The 24,724-nt window shown below is 45.7% G+C and overlaps 1 protein-coding gene across 5 annotated transcripts in view; it reads left to right on the top strand.

Annotated features, from left to right (window-relative positions):
• Nucleotides 1-15,347, top strand: part of ptpdc1a (protein tyrosine phosphatase domain containing 1a) — a 58,600-nt gene extending 43,253 nt beyond the window's left edge. For all 5 annotated transcript variants that reach the window (XM_046338152.1, XM_046338155.1, XM_046338163.1 and 2 more), the window contains 5 exons: nt 1,738-2,057; nt 4,437-5,837; nt 6,113-6,298; nt 10,214-10,324; nt 14,730-15,347. In XM_046338152.1, coding sequence (XP_046194108.1) covers nt 1,738-2,057; nt 4,437-5,837; nt 6,113-6,298; nt 10,214-10,324; nt 14,730-14,849 — 2,138 coding nt within the window. In that variant the 3' untranslated portion in view covers nt 14,850-15,347. The remainder of the gene's footprint in view (nt 1-1,737; nt 2,058-4,436; nt 5,838-6,112; nt 6,299-10,213; nt 10,325-14,729) is intronic.
• The last annotated feature ends 9,377 nt before the right edge of the window (nt 15,348-24,724 follow it).

Raw genomic sequence — 24,724 nt, 5'->3', positions numbered from 1 at the left:
CTTACTCATATCGGCTGCGAAAAGCCTGATCACACAGTCTCCCGGAACTGCAGGTGCTATCATGTATGTTTCAGTGTTATTTGCCTCGAGAAACTAGCTCTTTACCGCTGGGCTCTCTGCCGCCCAGTGGCTACTAGGATGTCACTGGTTGTTTACCAGGTGTGTTACTGGTGTGTTTACCAGGAGTTTTGCTGTGTTTAACAGGTGTGTTTACGTGGTGTGTTACTGTGTTTACATGGTACGTTTCTGGGTTTACCAGGTGTGTTACTGTGTTTACGTGGTGCGTTCCTGGGTTTACCAGGTGTGTTACACTGTTTACCAGGTGTATTACTGTGTTTACCTGTTACTGTGTTTACCAGGTGTGTTACTGGTGTGTTACTCTATTTACCAGGTGTATTGCTGTGTTTACCTGTTACTGTGTTTACCTGTTACTCTATTTACCAGGTGTATTACTGTGTTTACCTGTTACTGTGTTTACCAGGTGTGTTACTGGTGTGTTACTCTATTTACCAGGTGTATTACTGTGTTTACCTGTTACTGTGTTTACCTGTTACTCTATTTACCAGGTGTATTACTGTGTTTACCTGTTACTGTGTTTACCAGGTGTGTTACTGGTGTGTTACTCTATTTACCAGGTGTATTGCTGTGTTTACCTGTTACTGTGTTTACCTGTTACTCTATTTACCAGGTGTATTACTGTGTTTACCTGTTACTGTGTTTACCAGGTGTGTTACTGGCGTGTTACTCTATTTACCAGGTGTATTACTGTGTTTACCTGTTACTGTGTTTACCAGGTGTGTTACTGGTGTGTTACTCTATTTACCAGGTGTATTGCTGTGTTTACCTGTTACTGTGTTTACCTGTTACTGTGTTTACCAGGTGTATTACTGTGTTTACCTGTTACTGTGTTTACCAGGTGTGTTACTGGCGTGTTACTCTATTTACCAGGTGTATTACTGGTGTGTTACTATATTTACCAGGTGTGTTACTGTGTTTACCTGTTACTGTGTTTACCTGTTACTGTGTTTACCAGGTGTATTACTGGTGTGTTACACTATTTACCAGGTGTATTACTGGTGTGTTACCGTGTTTACCTGTTACTCTATTTACCAGGTGTATTACTGTGTTTACCTGTTACTGTGTTTACCAGGTGTGTCACTGGTGTGTTACACTATTTACCAGGTGTATTACTGTGTTTACCTGTTACTCTATTTACCAAGTGTATTACTGTGTTTACCCATTACTGTGTTTACCAGGTGTATTACTGGTGTGTTACTCTATTTACCAGGTGTGTTACTGGTGTGTTACTCTATTTACCAGGTGTATTACTGTGTTTACCTGTTACTGTGTTTACCAGGTGTGTTACACTTTACCAGGTGTGTTACTGGTGTGTTACTCTATTTACCAGGTGTATTACTGTGTTTACCTCTTACTGTGTTTACCAGGTGTGTTACACTGTTTACCAGGTGTGTTACTGGTGTGTTACTCTATTTACCAGGTGTGTTACTGGCGTGTTACCTGGTGTTCACCTCTCTTATGAGTGCGGACCGGGTGTGCTACTGTGTTTACCAGGTGTATTACTGGTGTGTTACTATATTTACCAGGTGTATTACTGGCGTGTTACTCTATTTACCAGGTGTATTACTGGTGTGTTACTGGTGTGTTACTCTATTTACCAGGTGTATTACTGTGTTTACCTGTTACTGTGTTTACCAGGTGTGTTACTCTATTTACCAGGTGTGTTACTGGCGTGTTACCTGGTGTTCACCTCTCGTATGAGTGCGGACCAGGCCATCCTGTTTGTCAGAGCCAAGCGGCCCAACTCCATCCAGACCCGAGGCCAGCTGCTGTGTGTCCGGGAGTTCGCCCAGTTCCTGGTTCCGTTGAGGAACGTGTTCTCCTGCGCAGAACCCCGGGCCAACGCTGTTACGCTGTCCCAGTACTTGACTCGCCAACGCCACCTGCTGCACGGGTACGAGGCGCGGCAGATGAAGAACGTGCCAAAGATTGTCCAGCTGGTCTGCAAGGTCCTCCTGGACATCGCTGCCAATAGACAGGTAATACATTATTATGGTATTATAGACAGGTAATACATTATTATGGTATAATAGACAGGTAATACATTATTATGGTATAGACAGGTAATACATTATTATGGTATAATAGACAGGTAATACATTATTATGGTATAGACAGGTAATACATTATTATGGTATAGACAGGTAATACATTATTATGGTATAATAGACAGGTAATACATTATTATGGTATTATAGACAGGTAATACATTATTATGGTATTATAGACAGGTAATACATTATTATGGTATAGACAGGTAATACATTATTATGGTATAATAGACAGGTAATACATTATTATGGTATTATAGACAGGTAATACATTATTATGGTATAATAGACAGGTAATACATTATTATGGTATTATAGACAGGTAATACATTATTATGGTATTATAGACAGGTAATACATTATTATGGTATAGACAGGTAATACATTATTATGGTATTATAGACAGGTAATACATTATTATGGTATAGACAGGTAATACATTATTATGGTATTATAGACAGGTAATACATTATTATGGTATTATAGACAGGTAATACATTATTATGGTATAGACAGGTAATACATTATTATGGTATTATAGACAGGTAATACATTATTATGGTATAGACAGGTAATACATTATTATGGTATTATAGACAGGTAATACATTATTATGGTATAGACAGGTAATACATTATTATGGTATTATAGACAGGTAATACATTATTATGGTATAGACAGGTAATACATTATTATGGTATTATAGACAGGTAATACATTATTATGGTATAATAGACAGGTAATGATTTGGTTGTTGAAAGTGGAGGTTCCAGCCCTGACTGTTGACTTGGTTTGTATGAAGGGCTATATAAATACATTTGATTTGATTTGATTCTTCTGACACCGCCTGGTATAGAGGTCCTGGATGGCAGGGAGCTTGGCCTCAGTGATGTACTGGGCCTTCTTCTGACACCGCCTGGTATAGAGGTCCTGGATGGCAGGGAGCTTGGCCTCAGTGATGTACAGGGCCGTACTCACCATCCTCTGTAGTTCCTCAGGTGCCTTGTAATTGCCATACTAAGCGGTGGTGGAGCCAGTCAACATGCTCTCAGTGGTGCAGCCGTATAACTTTTTGAGGATCTGAGGACCTATGCTCAAACTTTTCAACCTCCTGAGGGGGAAGGGGCGCTGTCGAGCCCTCTTCACAATGGTGTGGGTGTGTGTGGACCATGTTAATTCCTTTGTGATATCTACGCCGAGAAACTTGAAGCTCTTGACCCACTCTGCTACAGCCCAATCAATGTGGATGGGGGCGTGCTCGGCCCTCCTTTTCCTGTAGTCCACAATCAGCTCCTTTGAATTGCTGACGTTGAGGGAGAGCTTGTTGTCCTGGCATAGCAAGCTAGTGAGGGGAGGGGCACAGTAGCCAGGTTGAGCCCCAGGCAGACCTAGTCAGAACTGTGTACTATGCCTATCTATCAGTATAGGTAGGTTGGCCACCAGGCAGACCTAGTCAGAACTGTGTACTATGCCTATCTATCAGTATAGGTAGGTTGGCCACCAGGCAGACCTAGTCAGAACTGTGTACTATGCCTATCTATCAGTATAGGTAGGTTGGCCACCAGGCAGACCTAGTCAGAACTGTGTACTATGCCTATCTATCAGTATAGGTAGGTTGGCCACCAGGCAGACCTAGTCAGAACTGTGTACTATGCCTATCTATCAGTATAGGTAGGTTGGCCACCAGGCAGACCTAGTCAGAACTGTGTACTATGCCTATCTATCAGTATAGGTAGGTTGGCCACCAGGCAGACCTAGTCAGAACTGTGTACTATGCCAATCTATCAGTATAGGTAGGTTGGCCACCTGGCAGACCTAGACAGAACTGTGTACTATGCCTATCTATCAGTATAGGTAGGTTGGCCACCAGGCAGACCTAGTCAGAACTGTGTACTATGCCTATCTATCATCAATTAGAAACTATATCTTGCAATGTCTTGGCTTGCAATGTTTCGCATCTTCAGTAAAGCAGGGCCTTATCATCAATGAATAGGCTAGGATATTGAGCTGAGCGAGGTGCAACGCTCCGCTCTCACACATTCACACACAGTATCTGCGCACAGGTTGGCTTCACGCTGTTAACAGCATGGTTAGGCAGGGCACCAAGACAGCAGAGAAGTTGAGACATGCGATTCAACGCTCTTAGTTTTTGAGGGAATTGACCCACTATGCTGTTTACTTTCTGCATCTACATAAAATTTAAAAAATACTGCATTTTGTTTAGGGATTTTTCTTAATGTTAAGGATCTCAATTTCGTTTAAATGTTTGCACACCTGATTATGATGATGATGATGATGTGATTGAAGGTGGTGGTGGAGGAGGCGGTGTTGGAGGTTCCAGACCTGACGGCGGAGGTGGAGAAGACAGTGTCCCAGCAGGCCATCCAGCTGCTGGGGAAGGAGATGAGAGGGAAGGGCATCCCTGTGCCTTCACCCCGCCTGCCTTGTCCCCGCCTGCCTTGTCCCCGCCTGCCTTGTCCCCGCCCTGAGACAGCCCTAACCCAGCCTTGTCCCCGCCCTGAGACAGCCCTAACCCAGCCTTGTCCCCGCCCTGAGACAGCCCTAATCCAGCCTTTTCCCCGCCCTGAGACAGCCCTAACCCAGCCTTGTCCCCGCCCTGAGACAGCCCTAATCCAGCCTTGTCCCCGCCCTGAGACAGCCCTAACCCAGCCTTGTCCCCACCCTGAGACAGCCCTAACCCAGCCTTGTCCCCACCCTGAGACAGCCCTAATCCAGCCTTTTCCCCGCCCTGAGACAGCCCTAACCCAGCCTTGTCCCCGCCCTGAGACAGCCCTAATCCAGCCTTGTCCCCGCCCTGAGACAGCCCTAATCCAGCCTTTTCCCCGCCCTGAGACAGCCCTAACCCACACACTACACATGGAACGACCTCTCACTCCAAACCTAGCACTACTCCAGGAACCATCGTTACTCTTAGAGCCCCCTCTCAGCCCAGCCCTGGCCCACGACTCGGTTCTGTCCAGTGACCAGGAGCTGGACCCTCTGTGGCAGCGGCAGAATAGGGTGGCAGCCTCCCTCCTGAAGCCTCTGCATCCGGGGAAACGCTTGCTGAGTTACAGTGACTCAGCCTTGTATAAGCTAGACCCCAGACGAGACCTAGACCAGGAGCAGAACCAGAACCACATCTGGAGCATCCCTTGCGGCAATCCTCTGACCCAGCACCAGCTAGCCACAGCCTGGGAGCCCCCCACATCTCCTAGCCTCCCTCCACAGCACCACCCCTTCTCCATGGGAGAGCAGACAAGGGAGGAGAGGCGAGGAGGACAGGAAAGGAGTTCTAAGGAGAGTGATCACCACACCCAGAAGAAGATGTCTCCTCTCTTTCAGAGACGGAAGCAGCTCTGCGAGGGCCAGCGAAGTCTGTCCTTTGGGTTTGGGGGAAGTCTGTCCAAGCCCTCAGGAGAAGAGCTGTCAGAGAGGAGGCCGTGGAGAGGAGATATGCCTGTGATGAGCCTTACAGGAGGAGAGGAGTCTGTGTGTGGGGTAGACAGGGCTGGAGACAGAGAGGAAAGAGTGAGGGGGAAGGCTGGAGAAAGAGAGGACAGAGAGGACAGGGAGAGGCTGACAGAGGTCCCTGGCATCACCCTGTATGCTGAGCTGTCCCTGGAAGCCAGACGTCTGCTGGTGGCCAGAGCTCTGGCTTTGGGCCTGAATGATGAAGATCTCCACTACAAGGTCTCAGTGTGGCAGGTAAGACATGACAGTTTGACAGATACTATTTGAAATACTTTCAGCGTTTGCTTTAGCCTGCCTGGAGTGCCAGGTTGGCGTGCCAGGTTGGCGTGCCAGGTTGGCGTGCCAGTTTGGCGTGCCAGGTTGGCGTGCCAGGTTGGCGTGCCAGGTTGGCACCATTTGAATTGTTCTATTGTTTCCATTGCAATAGGCAGCTCAATGAAACACAGATGACGTATTTGAACCCAGGTGTGATGTTGACTACTAATACGATAGTGTGTGTGGTCCGGCAGACAGAGCTGAACTCCAGAGAAGGAGCCTGGGAGAGGCTGAGTCTAGAGAGAGACCCTATGGTGCTGGCTGGTCTCATGTGGTCCTGGCTGGAGCAGCTCAAAGAGCCAATCATCTCCTCTCAGGATGTCCAGGCCCTGGGCCAGAAAAACTACAACTCTCAGCATGCACTCAGTTCTCTGGAGAAGGTATGATGATATCATATACAGTGCATTCGGAAAGTATTCAGACCTACACATAATATCCAATAATGATAGTGAAAACAGGTTTTTAGACATTTTTGCAAATATGAGTTGTTGCGTATTTTATATGGGCTGTTGCATGGTTAATGTGGGTTATCACTCATTTAATATGGGTTATCGCGTGGTTACTGTGGGTTATCACTCATTTAATATGGGTTATCGCGTGGTTACTGTGGGTTATCACTCATTTAATATGGGTTATCGCATGGTTAATGTGGGGTATCACTCATTTAATATGGGTTATCGCGTGGTTAATGTGGGTTATCACTCATTTAATATGGGCTGTTGCGTATTTAATATGGGCTGTTGCGTATTTAATATGGGCTGTTGCGTATTTAATATGGGCTGTTGCGTATTTAATATGGGTTATCGCGTGGATACTGTGGGTTATCACTCATTTAATATGGGTTATCGCGTGGATACTGTGGGTTATCACTCATTTAATATGGGCTGTTGCGTGGTTAATGTGGGGTATCACTCATTTAATATGGGTTATCGCGTGGTTACTGTGGGTTATCACTCATTTAATATGGGTTGTTGCGTGGTTAATGTGGGTTATCACTCATTTAATATGGGTTATCGCGTGGTTACTGTGGGTTATCACTCATTTAATATGGGCTGCGTATTTAATATGGGCTGTTGCGTGGTTAATGTGGGTTATCGCGTGGATACTGTGGGGTATCACTCATTTAATATGGGTTGTTGCGTATTTAATATGGGCTTGTTGCGTGGTTAATATGGGTTATCGCGTGGTTACTGTGGGTTATCACTCATTTAATATGGGTTGTTGCATGGTTAATGTGGGGTATCACTCATTTAATATGGGTTGTTGCATGGTTAATGTGGGGTATCACTCATTTAATATGGGTTGTTGCATGGTTAATGTGGGGTATCACTCATTTAATATGGGTTGTTGCGTATTTAATATGGGTTGTCACGTGGTTAATGTGGGTTATCGCGTGGATACTGTGGGTTATCACTCATTTAATATGGGTTGTCACGTGGTTGATATGGGTTGTCACGTGGTTGATATGGGTTGTCACGTGGTCGATGTGAGTTATCACTTAATATGGGTTATCACTTATTTCATATGGGTTATCGCTTGGTTAATATGGGTTACAGAGTGGTTAATATGGGTTACAGCGTGGTTAATATGGGATACAGCGTGGTTAATATGGGTTACAGCGTGGTTAATATGGGGTACAGCGTGGTTGATATGGGTTACAGCGTGGTTAATATGGGTTACAGCGTGGTTGATATAGGTTACAGCGTGGTTAATATGGGTTACAGCGTGGTTGATATGGGTTACAGAGAGGTTAATATGGGTTACAGCGTGGTTAATATGGGTTACAGCGTGGTTGATATGGGTTACAGAGAGGTTAATATGGGTTACAGCGTGGTTTATATGGGTTACAGCGTGGTTAATATGGGGTACAGCGTGGTTAATATGGGTTACAGCGTGGTTGATATGGGTTACAGCGTGGTTAATATGGGCTACAGCGTGGTTAATATGGGTTATCACTAATTTAATATGGGTTACAGCGTGGTTCATATGGGTTACAGCGTGGTTGATATGGGTTATCACTCATTTAATATGGGTTACAGCGTGGTTCATATGGGTTACAGCGTGGTTCATATGGGTTACAGCGTGGTTAATATGGGTTATCACTAATTTAATATGGGTTACAGCGTGGTTCATATGGGTTACAGCGTGGTTCATATGGGTTACAGCGTGGTTGATATGGGTTATCACTCATTTAATATGGGTTACAGCGTGGTTAATATGGGTTACAGCGTGGTTAATATGGGTTACAGCGTGGTTAATATGGGTTACAGAGAGGTTGATATGGGTTACAGAGAGGTTGATATGGGTTACAGAGAGGTTGATATGGGTTACAGAGAGGTTGATATGGGCTACAGCGTGGTTAATATGGGCTACAGCGTGGTAAATATGGGTTACAGAGAGGTTGATATGGGTTACAGAGAGGTTGATATGGGTTACAGCGTGGTTAATATGGGTTTTCACGTGGTTTATTTCATGGGTTACAGCGTGGTTAATATGGGTTATCACTCATTTCAGTTGGGATATCACTATGGGTTATCGCATTGTTAATATGGGATATCACTTATTTCATATGGGTTATTGTGTGGTTAATATGGGATATCACTTATTTCATATGGGTTATCATGTGGTTAATATGGGATATCACTTATTTCATATGGGTTATTGTGTGGTTAATATGGGATATCACTTGTTTCATATGGGTTATTGTGTGGTTAATATGGGATATCACTTATTTCATATGGGTTATCATGTGGTTAATATGGGATATCACTTATTTCATATGGGTTATTGTGTGGTTAATATGGGATATCACTTATTTCATATGGGTTATTGTGTGGTTAATATGGGATATCACTTATTTCATATGGGTTATTGTGTGTATAATATGGGATATCACTTATTTCATATGGGTTATCGCATTGTTAATATGGGATATCACTTGTTTCATATGGGTTATTGTGTGGTTAATATGGGATATCACTTATTTCATATGGGTTATTGTGTGGTTAATATGGGATATCACTTATTTCATATGGGTTATCATGTGGTTAATATGGGATATCACTTATTTCATATGGGTTATTGTGTGGTTAATATGGGATATCACTTGTTTCATATGGGTTATTGTGTGGTTAATATGGGATATCACTTATTTCATATGGGTTATTGTGTGTATAATATGGGATATCACTTATTTCATATGGGTTATCGTGTGGTTAATATGGGATATCACTTATTTCATATGGGTTATTGTGTGGTTAATATGGGATATCACTTGTTTCATATGGGTTATTGTGTGGTTAATATGGGATATCACTTATTTCATATGGGTTATTGTGTGGTTAATATGGGATATCACTTGTTTCATATGGGTTATTGTGTGGTTAATATGGGATATCACTTATTTCATATGGGTTATTGTGTGGTTAATATGGGATATCACTTGTTTCATATGGGTTATTGTGTGGTTAATATGGGATATCACTTGTTTCATATGGGTTATTGTGTGGTTAATATGGGATATCACTTATTTAATATGGGTTATTGTGTGGTTAATATGGGATATCACTTGTTTCATATGGGTTATTGTGTGGTTAATATGGGATATCACTTGTTTCATATGGGTTATTGTGTGGTTAATATGGGATATCACTTATTTCATATGGGTTATTGTGTGGTTAATATGGGATATCACTTATTTCATATGGGTTATCGCATTGTTAATATGGGATATCACTTATTTCATATGGGTTATTGTGTGGTTAATATGGGATATCACTTATTTCATATGGGTTATTGTGTGGTTAATATGGGATATCACTTATTTCATATGGGTTGTCGCGTAGTTAGTATGGGCTGCCGTGTTGGTGTGGCTTATCACATTGAGTGTGTAAACCATAGAATTAATAACAAATAATACATGCTATGCATTTAGCATACTTTTGTCCAAAATGATTTAATAATGGATACATATATTTTACGTATGGGTGGTCGTTGGAGTGGAACCCACTACCCTGGCGTGACAAGCGCAGTGCTCTTCCAACGGAGCTACAAAGGAACAGGTTATTGTGTGGTTAACGTAACCGTTCCTCTATACCTTCCTTCCCATGTCAGGTGATATATATATATATATATAAAAAATCACATTTACATTTTCCAGTAACATTCCCCAAATTCTTATATTTTTCAGAATTTCCCAGGTGGGAAATAAACAGAAAATCCAGAATCCTCCAAGCAGGAGAAGACCTGTGAATTTTGGAACCCTAATTCTATGTCTGTTGTTCCCTCTCCTCCAGGGCCACAGATTGACCCTGCTCTGCATCCTGGACTGTGCTGCTCATCTGCTGGCCTTACCTGACAAGGAGGAAGCTGACTTCCTCAATCACACCATCAAGGTGTTCACTAAGGTCAGTACTGGACAGAAGGACATCCCTGTTATTCAGAATAAGAAAAAGCCATTCGCTTGTTCTAAATACCACCCTGTTCTCTACATAGTGCACTACTTTAGACCAGAGCCCTGTGGGTCCTGAGCTGAATACCCATACTAACATACTGTCACCCAGAGCCCTGTGGGTCCTGAGCTGAATACCCATACTAACATACTGTCACCCAGAGCCCTGTGGGTCCTGAGCTGAATACCCATACTAACATACTGTCACCCAGAGCCCTGTGGGTCCTGAGCTGAATACCCATACTAACATACTGTCACCCAGAGCCCTGTGGGTCCTGAGCTGAATACCCATACTAACATACTGTCACCCAGAGCCCTGTGGGTCCTGAGCTGAATACCCATACTAACATACTGTCACCCAGAGCCCTGTGGGTCCTGAGCTGAATACTCATACTAACATACTGTCACCCAGAGCCCTGTGGGTCCTGAGCTGAATACCCATACTAACATACTGTCACCCAGAGCCCTGTGGGTCCTGAGCTGAATACTCATACTAACATACTGTCACCCAGAGCCCTGTGGGTCCTGAGCTGAATACCCATACTAACATACTGTCACCCAGAGCCCTGTGGGTCCTGAGCTGAATACCCATACTAACATACTGTCACCCAGAGCCCTGTGGGTCCTGAGCTGAATACCCATACTAACATACTGTCACCCAGAGCCCTGTGGGTCCTGAGCTGAATACCCATACTAACATACTGTCACCCAGAGCCCTGTGGGTCCTGAGCTGAATACCCATACTAACATACTGTCACCCAGAGCCCTGTGGGTCCTGAGCTGAATACCCATACTAACATACTGTCACCCAGAGCCCTGTGGGTCCTGAGCTGAATACCCATACTAACATACTGTCAACCAGAGCCCTGTGGGTCCTGAGCTGAATACCCACACTAACATACTGTCAACCAGAGCCCTGTGGGTCCTCAGCTGAATACCCACAGTGAACATGTTCAACCAGAGCCCTGTATCCCTCAAAGATCCACTAAATAGGGAATAGGGTGCTGTTTGGAACATATCCATTACTAGCATTGGTGTGATGTGGTGTGTTCCCTCATCAGATCCCATCAGAGAGTGACCATGTTCATTATGTCTTATCCCTCATCAGATCCCATCAGAGAGTGACCATGTTCATTATGTCTTATCCCTCAGATCCCCTAGAGTGACCATGTTCTGTATGTCTTATCCCTCAGATCCCCTAGAGTGACCATGTTCTGTATGTCTTATCCCTCGGATCCCCTAGAGTGACCATGTTCTGTATGTCTTATCTCCCAGATCTCCTCAGAGTGACCATGTTCTATGTCTTATCTCCCAGATCCCCTCAGAGAGTGACCATGTTCTATGTCTTATCCCTCAGATCCCCTAGAGTGACCATGTTCTATGTCTTATCTCCCAGATCTCCTCAGAGTGACCATGTTCTATGTCTTATCTCCCAGATCTCCTCAGAGTGACCATGTTCTATGTCTTATCTCCCAGATCTCCTCAGAGTGACCATGTCTTATCTCCCAGATCTCCTCAGTGACCATGTCTTATCTCCCAGATCTCCTCAGAGTGACCATGTTCTATGTCTTATCTCCCAGATCTCCTCAGAGTGACCATGTCTTATCTCCCAGATCTCCTCAGAGTGACCATGTTCTATATCTTATCTCCCAGATCTCCTCAGAGAGTGACCATGTTCTATGTCTTATCTCCCAGATCTCCTCAGAGTGACCATGTTCTATGTCTTATCTCCCAGATCTCCTCAGAGAGTGACCATGTCTTATCTCCCAGATCTCCTCAGAGAGTGACCATGTCTTATCTCCCAGATCTCCTCAGAGTGACCATGTTCTATGTCTTATCTCCCAGATCTCCTCAGAGAGTGACCATGTTCTATGTCTTATCCACCAGATCTCCTCAGAGTGACCATGTTCTATGTCTTATCTCCCAGATCTCCTCAGAGTGACCATGTTCTATGTCTTATCTCCCAGATCTCCTCAGAGAGTGACCATGTTCTATGTCTTATCTCCCAGATCTCCTCAGAGAGTGACCATGTTCTATCTCCCAGATCTTATCTCTTATCTCCCAGATCTCCTCAGAGTGACCATGTTCTATGTCTTATCTCCCAGATCTCCTCAGAGAGTGACCATATTCTATGTCTTATCTCCCAGATCTCCTCAGAGAGTGACCATGTTCTATGTCTTATCTCCAAGATCTCCTCAGAGAGTGACCATGTTCTATGTCTTATCTCCCAGATCTCCTCAGAGTGACCATGTTCTATGTCTTATCTCCCAGATCTCCTCAGAGAGTGACCATGTCTTATCTCCCAGATCTCCTCAGAGAGTGACCATGTCTTATTTCCCAGATCTTCTCAGAGAGTGACCATGTCTTATCTCCCAGATCTCCTCAGAGAGTGACCATGTTCTATGTCTTATCTCCCAGATCTCCTCAGAGAGTGACCATGTTCTATGTCTTATCTCCCAGATCTCCTCAGAGAGTGACCATGTTCTATGTCTTATCTCCCAGATCTCCTCAGAGAGTGACCATATTCTATGTCTTATCTCCCAGATCTCCTCAGAGAGTGACCATGTCTTATCTCCCAGATCTCCTCAGAGAGTGACCATGTCTTATTTCCCAGATCTCCTCAGAGAGTGACCATGTCTTATCTCCCAGATCTCCTCAGAGAGTGACCATGTTCTATGTCTTATCTCCCAGATCTCCTCAGAGAGTGACCATGTCTTATCTCCCAGATCTCCTCAGAGAGTGACCATGTCTTATCTCCCAGATCTCCTCAGAGAGTGACCATGTCTTATCTCCCAGATCTCCTCAGAGTGACCATGTTCTATGTCTTATCTCCCAGATCTCCTCAGAGAGTGACCATGTCTTATCTCCCAGATCTCCTCAGAGAGTGACCATGTCTTATCTCCCAGATCTCCTCAGAGAGTGACCATGTCTTATCTCCCAGATCTCCTCAGAGAGTGACCATGTCTTATCTCCCAGATCTCCTCAGAGAGTGACCATGTCTTATCTCCCAGATCTCCTCAGAGAGTGACCATGTCTTATCTCCCAGATCTCCTCAGAGAGTGACCATGTTCTATGTCTTATCTCCCAGATCTCCTCAGAGAGTGACCATGTTCTATGTCTTATCTCCCAGATCTCCTCAGAGAGTGACCATGTCTTATCTCCCAGATCTCCTCAGAGAGTGACCATGTCTTATCTCCCAGATCTCCTCAGAGAGTGACCATGTTCTATGTCTTATCTCCCAGATCTCCTCAGAGAGTGACCATGTTCTATGTCTTATCTCCCAGATCTCCTCAGAGAGTGACCATATTCTATGTCTTATCTCCCAGATCTCCTCAGAGAGTGACCATGTCTTATCTCCCAGATCTCCTCAGAGAGTGACCATGTCTTATCTCCCAGATCTCCTCAGAGAGTGACCATGTCTTATCTCCCAGATCTCCTCAGTGACCATGTCTTATCTCCCAGATCTCCTCAGTGACCATGTCTTATCTCCCAGATCTCCTCAGAGTGACCATGTTCTATATCTTATCTCCCAGATCTCCTCAGAGTGACCATGTTCTATGTCTTATCTCCCAGATCTCCTCAGAGAGTGACCATGTTCTATGTCTTATCTCCCAGATCTCCTCAGAGCGTGACCATGTTCTATGTCTTATCTCCCAGATCTCCTCAGAGAGTGACCATGTCTTATCTCCCAGATCTCCTCAGAGAGTGACCATGTCTTATCTCCCAGATCTCCTCAGAGAGTGACCATGTTCTATGTCTTATCTCCCAGATCTCCTCAGAGAGTGACCATGTTCTATGTCTTATCTCCCAGATCTCCTCAGAGAGTGACCATATTCTATGTCTTATCTCCCAGATCTCCTCAGAGAGTGACCATGTCTTATCTCCCAGATCTCCTCAGAGAGTGACCATGTTCTATGTCTTATCTCCCAGATCTCCTCAGAGAGTGACCATGTTCTATGTCTTATCTCCCAGATCTCCTCAGAGAGTGACCATATTCTATGTCTTATCTCCCAGATCTCCTCACAGAGTGACCATGTCTTATCTCCCAGATCTCTTATCTCCCAGATCTCCTCAGAGAGTGACCATGTCTTATCTCCCAGATCTCCTCAGAGAGTGACCATGTCTTATCTCCCAGATCTCCTCAGTGACCATGTCTTATCTCCCAGATCTCCTCAGTGACCATGTCTTATCTCCCAGATCTCCTCAGAGTGACCATGTTCTATATCTTATCTCCCAGATCTCCTCAGAGAGTGACCATGTTCTATGTCTTATCTCCCAGATCTCCTCAGAGTGACCATGTTCTATGTCTTATCTCCCAGATCTCCTCAGAGAGTGACCATGTTCTATGTCTTATCTCCCAGATCTCCTCAGAGAGTGACCATGTTCTACACCAGACACTGATGGCCACCCTGACTCCCATCCTGCATCAGTTGAGAGACAGAGCCGAGGAGGAGATGGAGTCGACCAACCACTCCTCCTGATGTTCCCTTGGGCCTCTCCTCTCCCCCCCTGTTCTTTACTTCTAGTTTAACCCAGCTCTGTTTTGACCAGCTAACCACCTCCCCTTCTTTCTCTCTCCTGGCCCAACGTTAAAGGAAAACTCCACCCAAAACTATATTTTGGTATTTGTTTCATTAGTCCAGTGTTGACATAGTCCCAAACTGTTTTGTCAGCAATCAAGTTTTTAAGTTATGTAACTTTCAAAATGCGTCATATGGGGATGATTTCTGTATTTTGAAAGTTACATATCTTGGAAACTTGATTGCTGACAAGCAAAACAATTTAGATAGTTTTTAGGTGGAGTTTTCCATGAAGATCTGTCCTGACTAGCTACCGGACGATGCTGCTGCTGCTGCGCTGCGTTCCCTACTGTTACCAAGCTTTAGATGAAATAATTATGATGTTGTATGACAACGTGATGTGATTTCAGCATCAAGGTTTGTTTTTGTTTGTTTTTAGCTATTAAAATGTAAAACTGCCATACTGTGTTAATGTGCCAGGTGATGTTTCAGCTACATGACTTAGTGTTCTGATCGCATCCATCTACTACTGTAGCTGTTTCTGTGGAAACGGATGGCAGTCCCAAATAGCACCCTATTCCCTATATAGTGTACTACTTTAGACCAGGGCCCTATTCCCTATATAGTGCACTACTTTAGACCAGGGCCCTATTCCCTATATAGTGCACTACGTTAGACCAGGACCCTATTCCCTATATAGTGTACTACTTTAGACCAGATCCCTATTCCCTATATAGTGCACTACTTTAGACCAGGACCCTATTCCCTATATAGTGCACTACTTTAGACCAGGGCCCTTTTCCCTATATAGTGCACTACTTTAGACCAGGGCCCTATTCCCTATACAGTGCACTACTTTAGACCAGGGCCCTTTTCCCTATATAGTGCACTACTTTAGACCAGGGCCCTTTTCCCTATATAGTGCACTACTTTAGACCAGGACCCTTTTCCCTATATAGTGCACTACTTTAGACCAGGGTCCTATTCCCTATATAGTGCACTACTTTAGACCAGGGCCCTATTCCCTATATAGTGTACTACTTTAGACCAGGGCCCTTTTCCCTATATAGTGCACTACTTTAGACCAGGGCCCTTTTCCCTATATAGTGCACTACTTTAGACTAGAGCCCTATTCCCTATAGAGTGCACTACTTCTGACTAGAGCCCTATTCCCTATATAGTGCACTACTTCTGACTAGAGCCCACGGCACAATATAGGGAATAGGACTCTGGTCTAACGTAGTGCACTATATAGGCAATAGGACTCTGGTCTAACGTAGTGCACTATATAGGCAATAGGACTCTGGTCTAACGTAGTGCACTATATAGGGAATAGGGCCCTGGTCTAAAGTAGTGCACTATATAGGGAATAGGGCCCTGGTCTATAGTAGTACCACTATATAGGGAATAGGGCTCTGGTCTATAGTAGTACCACTATATAGGGAATAGGGCCCTGGTCTATAGTAGTACCACAATATAGGGAATAGGGCCTGGTCTATAGTAGTACCACTATATAGGGAATAGGGCTCTGGTCTATAGTAGTGCACTATATAGGGAATAGGGTGTTGGTTGGTACGTTGGTTTTAGTCAGCATTGACTGGAAAGGGAATCCTGATGAAATGAATGTAAATGTTATTTTATTTCAGTGAAGAATTGAACTTCTACTTTGCTCAGCTGAAGAAGAGAAAAAAAATAAAAACTTGATTTAATTTGAACCAAAATATATTTTCACTGTCTAAAACTAACCAATGTCTTATTTATTGAACTTCTCACTTGATTAGAAAAACATTATGAAACAGGATGTCCCAAATAGCACCCTATTGCCTACATAGTACAATACTTTAGACCAGAGCCCTATTCCCTATATAGTGCACTACGTTAGACCAGAGTCCTATTCCCTATATAGTGCACTACGTTAGACCAGAGTCCTATTGCCTATATAGTGCACTACGTTAGACCAGAGTCCTATTCCCTATATAGTGCACTACGTTAGACCAGAGTCCTATTCCCTATATAGTGCACTACTTTAGACCAGAGTCCTATTCCCTATATAGTGCACTACTTTAGACCAGAGTCCTATTGCCTATATAGTGTACTACGTTAGACCAGAGTCCTATTCCCTATATAGTGCACTACTTTAGACCAGAGTCCTATTCCCTATTTTGTGCCGTGGGCTCTAGTCAGAAGTAGTGCACTATATAGGGAATAGAGTGCCATTTGGGATGCAATCCGACAAAATGCAGAACTTGATATGTTAATTAGTAAATTGCTTAGCTAGATTAAAATGCAACTGGAAATGCTCTTTCCTTCGTAAGTAATGCAAACTAGCTGGTCACAGGTATTGTCCTTTTAAAGCAATACTGTAATTTTTGTCCTCATCTTAAATAATACACCAAAAACAACTCAACCACATTCAACCAGTGTGTTCCCACTGGGCATAGACTCAACCAGATTCAACCAGTGTGTTCCCACTGGGCATAGACTCAACCAGATTCAACCAGTGTGTTCCCACTGGGCATAGACTCAACCAGATTCAACCAGTGTGTTGTGTTCAACCAGATTCAACCACTGGGCATAGACTCAACCAGATTCAACCAGTGTGTTCCCACTGGGCATAGACTCAACCAGATTCAACCAGTGTGTTCCCACTGGGCATAGACTCAACCAGATTCAACCAGTGTGTTCCCACTGGGCATAGACTCAACCAGATTCAACCAGTGTGTTCCCACTGGGCATAGACTCAACCAGATTCAACCAGTGTGTTACTGGGAGACTCAACCAGATTCAACCAGTGTGTTCCCACTGGGCATAGACTCAACCAGATTCAACCAGTGTGTTCCCACTGGGCATAGACTCAACCAGATTCAACCAGTGTGTTCCCACTGGGCATAGACTCAACCAGATTCAACCAGTGTGTTCCCACTGGGCATAGACTCAACCAGATTCAACCAGTGTGTTCCCACTGGGCATAGACTCAACCAGATTCAACCAGTGTGTTCCCACTGGGCATAGACTCAACCAGATTCAACCAGTGTGTTCCCACTGGGCATAGACTCAACCAGATTCAACCAGTGTGTTCCCACTGGGCATAGACTCAACCACATTCAACCAGTGTGTTCCCACTGGGCATAGACTCAACTCAACCAACTGGGCAGATTCAACCAGTGTGTTCCCACTGGGCATAGACTCAACCAGATTCAACCAGTGTGTTCCCACTGGGCATAGACTCAACCACATTCAACCAGTGTGTTCCCACTGGGCATAGACTCAACCAGATTCAACCAGTGTGTTCCCACTGGGCATAGACTCAACCAGATTCAACCAGTGTGTTCCCACTGGGCATAGACTCAACCAGATTCAACCAGTGTGTTCCCACTGGGCATAGACTCAACCAGATTCAACCAGTGTGTTCCCACTGGGCATAGACTCAACCAGATTCAACCAGTGTGTTCCCACTGGGCATAGACTCAACCAGATTCAACCAGTGTGTTCCCACTGGGCATAGACTCAACCAGATTCAACCAGTGTGTTCCCACTGGGCATAGCAATAGATTCAACCAGTGTGTTCCCACTGGGCATAGACAACCAGATTCAACCAGTGTGTTCCCACTGGGCATAGACTCAACCAGATTCAACCAGTGTGATTCAACCAGTGTGTTCCCACTGGGCATAGACTCAACCAGATTCAACCAGTGTGTTCCCACTGGGCATAGACTCAACCAGATTCAACCAGTGTGTTCCCACTGGGCATAGACTCAACCAGATTCAACCAGTGTGTTCCCACTGGGCATAGACTCAACCAGATTCAACCAGTGTGTTCCCACTGGGCATAGACTCAACCAGATTCAACCAGTGTGTTCCCACTGGGCATAGACTCAACCAGATTCAACCAGTGTGTTCCCACTGGGCATAGACTCAACCAGATTCAACCAGTGTGTTCCCACTGGGCATAGACTCAACCAGATTCAACCAGTGTGTTCCCACTGGGTGTGTTCCAGATTCAACCAGTGTGTTCCCACTGGGCATAGACTCAACCAGATTCAACCAGTGTGTTCCCACTGGGCATAGACTCAACCAGATTCAACCAGTGTGTTCCCACTGGGCATAGACTCAACCAGATTCAACCAGTGTGTTCCCACTGGGCATAGACTCAACCAGATTCAACCAGTGTGTTCCCACTGGGCATAGACTCAACCAGATTCAACCAGTGTGTTCCCACTGGGCATAGACTCAACCAGATTCAACCAGTGTGTTCCCACTGGGCATAGACTCAACCAGATTCAACCAGTGTGTTCCCACTGGGCATAGACTCAACCAGATTCAACCAGTGTGTTCCCACTGGGCATAGACTCAACCAGATTCAACCAGTGTGTTCCCACCAGATTCAACCAGTGTGTTCCCACTGGGCATAGACTCAACCAGATTCAACCAGTGTGTTCCCACTGGGCATAGACTCAACCAGATTCAACCAGTGTGTTCCCACTGGGCATAGACTCAACCAGATTCAACCAGTGTGTTCCCACTGGGCATAGACTCAACCAGATTCAACCAGTGTGTTCCCACTGGGCATAGACTCAACCAGATTCAACCAGTGTGTTCCCACTGGGCATAGACTCAACCAGATTCAACCAGTGTGTTCCCACTGGGCATAGACTCAACCAGATTCAACCAGTGTGTTCCCACTGGGCATAGACTCAACCAGATTCAACCAGTGTGTTCCCACTGGGCATAGACTCAACCAGATTCAACCAGTGTGACTGGGCATAGACTCAACCAGATTCAACCAGTGTGTTCCCACTGGGCATAGACTCAACCAGATTCAACCAGTGTGTTCCCACTGGGCATAGACTCAACCAGATTCAACCAGTGTGTTCCCACTGGGCATAGACTCAACCAGATTCAACCAGTGTGTTCCCACTGGGCATAGACTCAACCAGATTCAACCAGTGTGTTCCCACTGGGCATAGACAGATTCAGTGTGTTCCCACTGGGCATTCAACCAGATTCAACCAGTGTGTTCCCACTGGGCATAGACTCAACCAGATTCAACCAGTGTGTTCCCACTGGGCATAGACTCAACCAGATTCAACCAGTGTGTTCCCACTGGGCATAGACTCAACCAGATTCAACCAGTGTGTTCCCACTGGGCATAGACTCAACCAGATTCAACCAGTGTGTTCCCACTGGGCATAGACTCAACCAGATTCAACCAGTGTGTTCCCACTGGGCATAGACTCAACCAGATTCAACCAGTGTGTTCCCACTGGGCATAGACTCAACCAGATTCAACCAGTGTGTTCCCACTGGGCATAGACTCAACCAGATTCAACCAGTGTGTTCCCACTGGGCATAGACTCAACCAGATTCAACCAGTGTGTTCCCACTGGGCATAGACTCAACCAGATTCAACCAGTGTGTTCCCACTGGGCATAGACTCAACCAGATTCAACCAGTGTGTTCCCACTGGGCATCAACCAGACTCAACCAGATTCAACCAGTGTGTTCCCACTGGGCATAGACTCAACCAGATTCAACCAGTGTGTTCCCACTGGGCATAGACTCAACCAGATTCAACCAGTGTGTTCCCACTGGGCATAGACTCAACCAGATTCAACCAGTGTGTTCCCACTGGGCATAGACTCAACCAGATTCAACCAGTGTGTTCCCACTGGGCATAGACTCAACCAGATTCAACCAGTGTGTTCCCACTGGGCATAGACAGATTCAACCAGATTCAACCAGTGTGTTCCCACTGGGCATAGACTCAACCAGATTCAACCAGTGTGTTCCCACTGGGCATAGACTCAACCAGATTCAACCAGTGTGTTCCCACTGGGCATAGACTCAACCAGATTCAACCAGTGTGTTCCCACTGGGCATAGACTCAACCAGATTCAACCAGTGTGTTCCCACTGGGCATAGACTCAACCAGATTCAACCAGTGTGTTCCCACTGGGCATAGACTCAACCAGATTCAACCAGTGTGTTCCCACTGGGCATAGACTCAACCAGATTCAACCAGTGTGTTCCCACTGGGCATAGACTCAACCAGATTCAACCAGTGTGTTCCCACTGGGCATAGACTCAACCAGATTCAACCAGTGTGTTCCCACTGGGCATAGACTCAACCAGATTCAACCAGTGTGTTCCCACTGGGCATAGACTCAACCAGATTCAACCAGTGTGTTCCCACTGGGCATAGACTCAACCAGATTCAACCAGTGTGTTCCCACTGGGCATAGACTCAACCAGATTCAACCAGTGTGTTCCCACTGGGCATAGACTCAACCAGATTCAACCAGTGTGTTCCCACTGGGCATAGACTCAACCAGATTCAACCAGTGTGTTCCCACTGGGCATAGACTCAACCAGATTCAACCAGTGTGTTCCCACTGGGCATAGACTCAACCAGATTCAACCAGTGTGTTCCCACTGGGTGACTCAACCAGATTCCCAGTGTGTTCCCACTGGGCATAGCATTCAACCAGTGTGTTCCCACTGGGCATAGACTCAACCAGATTCAACCAGTGTGTTCCCACTGGGCATAGACTCAACCAGATTCAACCAGTGTGTTCCCACTGGGCATAGACTCAACCAGATTCAACCAGTGTGTTCCCACTGGGCATAGACTCAACCAGATTCAACCAGTGTGTTCCCACTGGGCATAGACTCAACCAGATTCAACCAGTGTGTTCCCACTGGGCATAGACTCAACCAGATTCAACCAGTGTGTTCCCACTGGGCATAGACTCAACCAGATTCAACCAGTGTGTTCCCACTGGGCATAGACTCAACCAGATTCAACCAGTGTGTTCCCACTGGGCATAGACTCAACCAGATTCAACCAGTGTGTTCCCACTGGGCATAGACTCAACCAGATTCAACCAGTGTGTTCCCACTGGGCATAGACTCAACCAGATTCAACCAGTGTGTTCCCACTGGGCATAGACTCAACCAGATTCAACCAGTGTGTTCCCACTGGGCATAGACTCAACCAGATTCAACCAGTGTGTTCCCACTGGGCATAGAGATTCAACCAGTGTGTTCCCACCAGATTCAACCAGTGTGTTCCCACTGGGCATAGACTCAACCAGATTCAACCAGTGTGTTCCCACTGGGCATAGACTCAACCAGATTCAACCAGTGTGTTCCCACTGGGCATAGACTCAACCAGATTCAACCAGTGTGTTCCCACTGGGCATAGACTCAACCAGATTCAACATAGACTCAACCAGATTCAACCAGTGTGTTCCCACTGGGCATAGACTCAACCAGTGTGTTCCCACTGGGCATACCAGATTCAACCAGTGTGTTCCCACTGGGCATAGACTCAACCAGATTCAACCAGTGTGTTCCCACTGGGCATAGACTCAACCAGATTCAACCAGTGTGTTCCCACTGGGCATAGACTCAACCAGATTCAACCAGTGTGTTCCCACTGGGCATAGACTCAACCAGATTCAACCAGTGTGTTCCCACTGGGCATAGACTCAACCAGATTCAACCAGTGTGTTCCCACTGGGCATAGACTCAACCAGATTCAACCAGTGTGTTCCCACTGGGCATAGACTCAACCAGATTCAACCAGTGTGTTCCCACTGGGCATAGACTCAACCAGATTCAACCAGTGTGTTCTGGGCATAGACTCAACCAGATTCAATCAGTGTGTTCCCACTGGGCATAGACTCAACCAGATTCAACCAGTGTGTTCCCACTGGGCATAGACTCAACCAGATTCAACCAGTGTGTTCCCACTGGGCATAGACTCAACCAGATTCAACCAGTGTGTTCCCACTGGGCATAGACTCAACCAGATTCAACCAGTGTGTTCCCACTGGGCATTCAACCAGTGTTCCCTCAACCAGATTCAACCAGTGTGTTCCCACTGGGCATAGACTCAACCAGATTCAACCAGTGTGTTCCCACTGGGCATAGACTCAACCAGATTCAACCAGTGTGTTCCCACTGGGCATAGACTCAACCAGATTCAACCAGTGTGTTCCCACTGGGCATAGACTCAACCAGATTCAACCAGTGTGTTCCCACTGGGCATAGACTCAACCAGATTCAACCAGTGTGTTCCCACTGGGCATCAACCAGATTCAACCACTCAACCAGATTCAACCAGTGTGTTCCCACTGGGCATAGACTCAACCAGATTCAACCAGTGTGTTCCCACTGGGCATAGACTCAACCAGATTCAACCAGTGTGTTCCCACTGGGCATAGACTCAACCAGATTCAACCAGTGTGTTCCCACTGGGCATAGACTCAACCAGATTCAACCAGTGTGTTCCCACTGGGCATAGACTCAACCAGATTCAACCAGTGTGTTCCCACTGGGCATAGACTCAACCAGATTCAACCAGTGTGTTCCCACTGGGCATAGACTCAACCAGATTCAACCAGTGTGTTCCCACTGGGCATAGACTCAACCAGATTCAACCAGTGTGTTCCCACTGGGCATAGAGATTCAACCAGTGTGTTCCCACCAGATTCACCAGTGTGTTCCCACTGGGCATAGTGTTCCCACTGGGCATAGACTCAACCAGATTCAACCAGTGTGTTCCCACTGGGCATAGACTCAACCAGATTCAACCAGTGTGTTCCCACTGGGCATAGACTCAACCAGATTCAACCAGTGTGTTCCCACTGGGCATAGACTCAACTGGGCAGATTCAACCAGTGTGTTCCCACTGGGCATAGACTCAACCAGATTCAACCAGTGTGTTCCCACTGGGCATAGACTCAACCAGATTCAACCAGTGTGTTCCCACTGGGCATAGACTCAACCAGATTCAACCAGTGTGTTCCCACTGGGCATAGACTCAACCAGATTCAACCAGTGTGTTCCTGGGCATAGACTCAACCAGATTCAACCAGTGTGTTCCCACTGGGCATAGACTCAACCAGATTCAACCAGTGTGTTCCCACTGGGCATAGACTCAACCAGATTCAACCAGTGTGTTCCCACTGGGCATAGACTCAACCAGATTCAACCAGTGTGTTCCCACTGGGCATAGACTCAACCAGATTCAACCAGTGTGTTCCCACTGGGCATAGACTCAACCAGATTCAACCAGTGTGTTCCCACTGGGCATAGACTCAACCAGATTCAACCAGTGTGTTCCCACTGGGCATAGACTCAACCAGATTCAACCAGTGTGTTCCCACTGGGCATAGACTCAACCAGATTCAACCAGTGTGTTCCCACTGGGCATAGACTCAACCAGATTCAACCAGTGTGTTCCCACTGGGCATAGACAACCAGATTCAGATTCAACCAGATTCAACCAGTGTGTTCCCACTGGGCATAGACTCAACCAGATTCAACCAGTGTGTTCCCACTGGGCATAGACTCAACCAGATTCAACCAGTGTGTTCCCACTGGGCATAGACTCAACCAGATTCAACCAGTGTGTTCCCACTGGGCATAGACTCAACCAGATTCAACCAGTGTGTTCCCAGTGTGTTCCCTGGGCATAGACTCAACCAGATTCAACCAGTGTGTTCCCACTGGGCATAGACTCAACCAGATTCAACCAGTGTTGTTCCCACTGGGCATAGACTCAACCAGATTCAACCAGTGTGTTCCCAGTGGGCATAGACTCAACCAGATTCAACCAGTGTGTTCCCACTGGGCATAGACTCAACCAGATTCAACCAGTGTGTTCCCACTGGGCATAGACTCAACCAGATTCAACCAGTGTGTTCCCAGTGTGTTCCCCAGTGTGTTGGGCATAGACTCAACCAGATTCAACCAGTGTGTTCCCACTGGGCATAGACTCAACCAGATTCAACCAGTGTGTTCCCAGATTCAGATTCAACCAGTGTGTT

This window comes from Oncorhynchus gorbuscha, linkage group LG03, assembly GCF_021184085.1.
Source record: "Oncorhynchus gorbuscha isolate QuinsamMale2020 ecotype Even-year linkage group LG03, OgorEven_v1.0, whole genome shotgun sequence".
NCBI classification, from domain to species: domain Eukaryota; kingdom Metazoa; phylum Chordata; class Actinopteri; order Salmoniformes; family Salmonidae; genus Oncorhynchus; species Oncorhynchus gorbuscha.
This window is presented reverse-complemented; position numbering and strand designations above follow the sequence as displayed.